The sequence below is a fragment of the Caloenas nicobarica genome, unplaced genomic scaffold (assembly GCF_036013445.1).
Source record: "Caloenas nicobarica isolate bCalNic1 unplaced genomic scaffold, bCalNic1.hap1 Scaffold_93, whole genome shotgun sequence".
NCBI classification, from domain to species: domain Eukaryota; kingdom Metazoa; phylum Chordata; class Aves; order Columbiformes; family Columbidae; genus Caloenas; species Caloenas nicobarica.
This window is the reverse complement of record NW_027017722.1, coordinates 1,241,102-1,248,286: the sequence shown is the minus strand read 5'-3', so window position 1 is coordinate 1,248,286 and position 7,185 is coordinate 1,241,102. Positions and strand designations below refer to the sequence as shown.

General features: G+C 52.0%; 1 protein-coding gene across 1 annotated transcript; it reads left to right on the top strand.

Moving 5' to 3' along the window:
* Positions 1-422: 422 nt before the first annotated feature.
* LOC136002972 (ciliary microtubule associated protein 1A-like) lies at positions 423-5,127 on the top strand. Its single transcript, XM_065658209.1, has 4 exons — positions 423-471; positions 2,497-2,623; positions 3,504-3,605; positions 4,928-5,127. The coding sequence occupies exons 2-4, from the start codon at positions 2,518-2,520 to the stop codon at positions 5,086-5,088; spliced, it is 369 nt and encodes a 122-aa protein (XP_065514281.1). The 5' UTR covers positions 423-471; positions 2,497-2,517; the 3' UTR covers positions 5,089-5,127.
* The last annotated feature ends 2,058 nt before the right edge of the window (positions 5,128-7,185 follow it).

Genomic DNA, 7,185 nt, shown 5'->3' with positions numbered 1-7,185 from the left:
CTCGGTGGCAGCCAGTGGTAAGACAAGGGGTAATGGGTTCAAACTGGAACACAGGAGGTTCCACTTAAATTTGAGAAGAAACTTCTCAGTGAGGGTGACAGAACCCTGGAACAGGCTGCCCAGGGGGGTTGTGGAGTCTCCTTCTCTGCAGACATTCAAACCCGTCTGGACACCTTCCTGTGTAGCCTCATCTGGGTGTTCCTGCTCCAGCGCGGGGATTGGACTGGATGAGGTTTCAAGGTCCCTTCCAATCCCTGACATTCTGTGATTCTGTGATTCTGTGAAGGTGCAGGAGACCCACGGGCAGCGGGAGCAGCTGCTGGGGCGAGAGAAGGAGCAGCGGGCGGCTCGGCTGCTGTGGCAGCGGCAGGACGCGAGGCAGGAGCAGGCAGAACTGCTGGCGCAGCACCAGCAGCGCCTGAGTGCGCTGGAGCAGCAGCACCAGCTGGAGCGGCTGCGGGAGCTGCAGAGGTGAGAGCGGCACCAGCGGCACACGCGTGGGGCCGCTACCCCCGGTCTGGGCAAAGGAACCAGGGAATGGTTTGGGGAGGCGGTGAAAGGAGAAAATCGGAGTCCAGAAGCGCTGGGTTGTGGGCAGCTGGGTGGCTCGTGGAGTGGGGGTTCGCTTTGTAGGTGGACACAAGGATCTGGCTGGAGACATCATGTCAGAATGGAGGCGCTGTGTTTTGAAAGGAGTTGTACCCCATGTATTCTCTACCCCAAATCCCTTTTGTTTGGGTGAACGAGTCACTGACATGTTTTGGGTCAATGAAAAATCTGATTTTGGAGAAGCCCATAAACCCCAGATGTGTCCGTCCCAGATGTGTCCGTCCCAGATGTGTCCGTCCCAGATGTGTCCATCCCAGATGTGGATGCCAGTCAGTGGGATGCCCTGTGACAGCCCACCGTGCTGGCCCAGCTCCTGGGACCTGGTTCCACATACGTGTGCACACACACATATACATGTATACACACACACCTACATACACGCGCACGCATGTGCGCACACACCTGTGCAGATATTCTCACAGAATCCCAGGATGGAGGGGCAAGGATCACCTGGTCCAACCTTTCCTGGCACAAGCCCAGTCTAGATGAGCTGGCCCAGCGCCCCGTCCAGCTGAATCTTTAAAGTCTCCAATTTTGGGGAATTCACCACATCCCTGGGGAGATTATTCCAATGGCTGGTGGCTCTCCTGGTGAAAAATTTCCTTCTTGTGTCCAGTCAGGATCTCCCCAGGAGTAGCTTGTACCCATCAGCCCTTGTCTGTTCCCTGGGACTCCTTGTACAAAGGGCATGTCCATCTTTGTAGCCACCCTGGAAACACTGGAACATGGTGCTGAGCTCTCCCTGAGCCGCCGTTTCTCCAGGCTGAACAAGCTCGGTTCTCTCAGCCTTTGCTCGTATGGCGGCTGCCCAGTCCTTTGTTCATCTCTGTGGCCTTTCTCTGGACCCTCTTCAGCCTGTCCACATCTGGCTTGGCTGAAAGGGACTTAATTTTCTTCATGCAGTTATATAATTATTACTGCAGTAATCTGAGGGTATGAGGGAAAGAATGATTTGGGGAGGACAGGACACTTTTTATAGCCGTCACGTGTTTTGCAACACAGTGTTTGTTGGTCCCTGCCAAGACGATCACAGAGGTGGTGGCTGGGGTTCTGTGATGGAAATGCTTTTGTTCTGGTATTGAAGCCCAAATCGCCTCTAACAGTCTTAGAGCAGTGAATCTGGAAGTGTTGGTTTGCCTCAGCAGGCAAAGCCTCTGCTCCCCAGCAGAGCTCTGTGACCGCTGTGTCACTTGTCAACACCGTCACTGAGCGCAAGGGCAGTGTAAAAACCGGGTGCTTTGGAAAGCAATAGCACAGCCTCCCGATGTCATAGTGCGTTTCCATGACAGTCCCAGGCTGTCCCCAGGGTCCCCTGGCCACTGACACCACAACCCCTCTTGCCAGATCTCTGGCTGCCCTCACTGCTCGCCACGCTCTGTGCCGCAGAGACGAAGCAGACGCAGACATTGTCATCCTCATCCCTTTTGACGGCCGCGGCTGAGACAGGTGAAGTCCTGAGACTCTTCCGTCTCTGCCCTAGTTCAGCATCAGAGATGAGCTCCATTGTGCCTGAGGGGATTTGCATCCCCAGGCCTTGAACAAATCCAGTGATGAGGAATCCACAGCTGCTCTGGGCAACCTGTTCCAGGGTCTCACCCACCTAATAGTGAAAAATGTTCTTTTATCGAGAGCATTGGTATTCTCTGGTGAGACAGGACTCGCATGGTACAGGACCAGGATGTCACCAGTGGGTGATTGAGATGGCTCAGAAAACCCCCGTCAAAGATATTAGCAAAAGTGGTTTTAATATGATGTTGTAAAAGCGCGACATGCCATCGAACTTGGTTAAAGTTCACTATTACTGTTCGGCACAACCATTTGAACAGTGATTGAAAACTCCTAAGGCACAGGTCAAAGTACCAAGACACTCTTCTGCTCTTTCCTCAGGTTTTATCAGCATCTCACAGCATGGACGGAGCCCGGGTGGGGACTTGGAGACCTCATGGCCCATGGGGCCCCATCATGGCCCAGTTCACCAGCCCTGGACCCAAATACTCAGTCCAAGGAACAACAGGTAAAACAAGGATCCGAGTGGTGTGTTGAGCACACCCGTGGTAAAATCAGCTACAAACCTGTTTCCCTTTTTCCCCCTTCTCAGAGAAGCCCCCTGCTCCTAAAACCTTCCCACGCAAACCCAGTACATGTGAGGTTTGTTTGTTTGTTTGTTAATTTTTATTTCTCTATGATTATCACTGGAGCCAGACTGTCAGGCGGTCCAGTTTCTTTTTAAGATTATTTAGCAATGCAGTTGCAGAAGCTTTTATGCTTAGAGATTTACTGTTTGTTACTACAAGGCACAGTACAGCTCACCTTTATTACTCTTGGAGGAAAAAGGATGGGAATTTGGTGAGCTCGGCAGCTCAGTCTCCTGCAGCTTCAAAGGAGCTTTGAAATGAGGTTGCCTGCAGGTGGCCTTTCACGTGCTGTTCTTCATACGTTACCTGAACCACAACCCCCCAAAGCCCCCACTTACCCCTGTCAAGGGGCAGAACCTCCTGCAGAAGGCAGCTGCTCGCCAGGTCCTCGATACTGCGTGGAGCCTCCATGGCCAGGAATGGGGAGTACGTGGCTCCAGCCTCTCCCATGGGTGGACTTCCCGAGATAAACTTTGAGATCATGCCTGAAACAAGCGAGTAACATTTCTCCAGCTGTTTGTTCAGACAAGACTAGGATGTTTTCACATTTCCCTGCAATAGTGGCACAAAAGTTAGATGGGTGCAAAAGAGAGATGGGTACAAAAGGCTCAGCTCACCCCTTCAATGAGCTGTAGATGTTTTCCAGCAGCTGGCACTTCTGCAGCTGTTAAGGAGAGCAGCTCTTGTTGAAATTGCCTCCTTGGCTTGAGAAAAAAGGCCACATCTTCACTGCTTTTGTGCTGTTGTCCTCTGCCCTAGGCGATTACTGCCCTGAGAAGCCCAACAGACACGTCCTTAAGTGCCCTCCTGTGCAGTCCATATCCTTCCGGCACAGGGGCATCAAAACCGACCTCCCTCCAGGTAAGTGACTGTGGGGAGACACCTACCCTTGCGTAGCGTGTGAGGCACGGACTCTCGATAAGGTGCAGGGAGAGACATTTATTACTAATTCAGGCTTGTATTTATATTTGATAGGATGCTTGCTCAAGCATTGCAGATTTGCTAAGTTAGGCATTACATAAGCGATACATTTTGTGTTCCTACCAAGGTTGCTACCAGAAAAGCGTTTTTTGATCTGTCACAAGTTATGCCCTGTCCTTGATGTATCAGTCCTGTATCAATCCCTCTGGCCTTAATATATAATCAGTACAGTCCTTGCTTCTTGTTTTTCCACCAATGCTTGTTCCCCCACTGTTGACTCTTGTAGTTTCTCCCAGGCTCAATGTCAGAATACCACCACACCCTTGCAGCTCAAGCATCCTCTACTGACAATCAGCTGCTCAGCTTGTTAACCAGGGCCAGTTCAAAGCCTCCACTGCAGGACACAGCTGTTTCCTGACAAGCTTCCTTCATGTGCAGTAGAAGCAAGTGGGGAGTGCTCCTGCTTGGCTGCAGCTGCCTTGGCAGGTGCTTGTGCTCATCTCTCAGCCCCAAGGTCTGATCTGTGACTTTCCCCCCACCCAAGCTGTGCTGCTGGCTCTGAGGAAATAGGGGTACAGCGGGCGGATGGTTTTACCAGAGCTGTGAAGTTCCAGTGAACCCCTCGGGGATTTTTTCTTCCTGGTTCTTGCAGTTCCAGCACAAACTCATCTCATCCCACAGAAGCACTGACAGCTCAGTTTCGGAGCTGCCAACAGTGCCCCAGCATGGCAGAAGGTGGAAGGATTGGGAAAGGGGGCAGACATCCTTCCTGCTCCTCTGAGCAGGTGGCATGGAGGCACCTCAAAGTCAGTTTTAGGTGAACAAGTTCAAACCAGACTTTATTCTGGCTGGAAAAGTGTAGCAAATACACCGACTAGAAACAGGGTTTATACAATTAGTTAGCACTGCAACAACATAAAATACAGGTTCAGATATCAGTTGAGGGGATTATTGTGGTACAACAACATAAGAATAATGAGGATGCACAATGTACACGCATTCAGTCACAAGAAACAAAACCAGAGGCCTCTTGAGTCCAGGGAACCCACAAGAAATAATCGCTTGCCTGGGTTAGGCGAGGGCTCACACTTGCCTGGTGCGTACGTGGGGACAGGCACAGTGGGGCACGAAAGGTGCTAAAGAGCCATCAACTGCCTCAGTGAAGGCTCCAGATCCCAGGGGGACGTGCAAGTGCCACAGCAGCCTTTGCAGGGTGCCTGTCTCTGCCCCAGAAGTTTCTTCTCTTCCCATTCCTCTTGCAGGTCCAGGCACCTACATGTTGCCCAGGGTGCTGGGCCCCAGCACGGTGCACACAGCTGCCAGCCCGTGCGATTCCATGAGGTGGAAGAGTCAGCAGAATCACTACAGTGCCAATCTCGCCACGGTGAGCTCTGCTTCTCCGCCTTTTTGTAACAGCAGCTGAAGCTGCTCTGCTCTCCTCATGGCAGAAGAGCTGCAAAGCCTGCAGGATCCTTTCTTAGCACATCCTTGGCTGCAATAAGAGCAGAACCCAAGAGTGCACGTGCCCGCTGGCAGGGCCACAGGATTCTCCTGCCATTCCAGCAGGACAGGGGAGGCTCTGCCTCCACCGCTGTCCCTTGTTTTCTAACAGTTACAGTTTTGCTGATGTAGCGCTCATCAGCTCTCATGGGAATCTCCCTCCTGCTCTGAGATAAGCCTCATCTCTGCTCCTAGTCCTTGTGGGTTGAATTCGCTTTGCTTGATTGTCACTGTGGAGAGCTGGCAGTGGAGATGAAGGTGAAGGAGAAAAATCCTCAGAGCAATTCCTGAAACATATTTCTGGCAGAAAAACAAACGCCTTCTTTCAGGCATCTGCTCTGAGCTACTTAGGATCAGGATTTCACATCCAGTGGCCACAAAAACACACAAAGAGAAAAATGGCTGCCCACACCTCCACCAACTTGCAATAGAAGGGCCGTGGCGTTTCCAAATCCTTTACATTCCTGCAGAATTTAAAAGCCTTGGGGAATACCCAGTGATGATCAGAAACCCCCGGTGCTCTGCTGCCGTACACATGAACTCCCATCGTGCTCGAGATTGGTCCCTTGGCAACCTGGCAGTGTGAAGAGCCGGTGAGAACTGATGGAAACGGCTCCAGGGGATCTCCTCTAGGAGGTCGCAGCTGCTGCAAGGCTGAGCTGTGGCAATGAAAAGTTGAAATCTGCCATCACAGATTCATAGAATCATTTTGGTTGGAAGAGACCCTCAAGATCATCAATTCCAACCATAACCTAACTCTGGCACTAACCCATATCCCTAAGAGCCTCATCTGTATGTCTTTTAAACCCCTCCAGAGATGGTGACTCCCCCGCTTCCCTGGGCAGCCTCTTCCAATGCCCGACAACCCTTTCTGTTAATAATTTTTTTCCTAATATCCAATCTAAACCTCCCCTGGTGCTACTTGAGGCCTTTTCGTCTTGTCCTATCACTTGCTACCGGGGAGAAGAGACCAACGCCCTCCATGCTCCAGCCTCCTTTAAGGCAGTTCAGAGATCAGAAGGTCTCCCCTCAGCCTCCTGTTCTCCAGGCTGAACAGCCCCAGGTCCCTCAGCCGCTCCCATCGCACTTGTGCTCCAGGGTCTTCATCAGCTCCATTGCCCTTCTCTGAGCTCGCTCCAGCACCTCAAGGTCTTTCCTATAGTGAGGAGCCCAAAACTGACCCCAGGACTCAAGGTGTGGCCTCACCAGTGCCAGTACAGGGGATGATCACTGCCCTGGTCCTGCTGGCCACACTATTCCTGATACAAGCCAGGATGCTGGTGGCCTTTTTTCCACCTGGACACACCCTGGCTCATATTCAGCTGCTGTCAGTCAACACCCCCAGGTCCTTTTCTGCTGGGCAGCTTTCCAGCTGCTCTTCCCTGAGCCTGTAGCGCTGCCTGGGGTTGTTGTGACCCAAGTGCAAGACCCTGTGATTGACCTTGTTGAACCTCAGACAACTGGCCTCAGCCCAACCATCCAGCCAGTCCAGATCCCTTTTTACAGTCTTCCTACCATCCAGCAGATCAACGCTCACACCCAGCATGGTGTCATCTGCAAACATACTGAGGGTGCACTCCATGCCCTCATCCAGATCATTGATAAAGAGATTAAATAGAACTGGCCCCAATACTGAGCCCTGGATTTGGCTCTGTTCACCACAGCTCTTTCGGCCCAGCCCTCCAGCCAGTTTTTTATCTATCGCAGATACACCCATCCAGGCCATGTGCTGCAGCTTTTCCAGGAGATGCTGTGGGATACGGTGTCAAAGGCTTTACTGAAGTCCAAGTACACAGCATCCTCAGCCTCTCCCTCATCAAGTAAGCAGGTCATCTTGTCACAGGAGATCAGGCTGGTCAAGCAGGACCTGCCTTTCATAAACCCATGCTGACTGGGCCTGATTGCTTGGTTGTCCTGTGTGTGCCATGTGATGTCACTCAGGATGACCTATTCCATGAGGTTCCCTGGCACCGAGGTCAGATTGACAGGCCTGTAATTCCCTGGATCCTCCTGACCCATC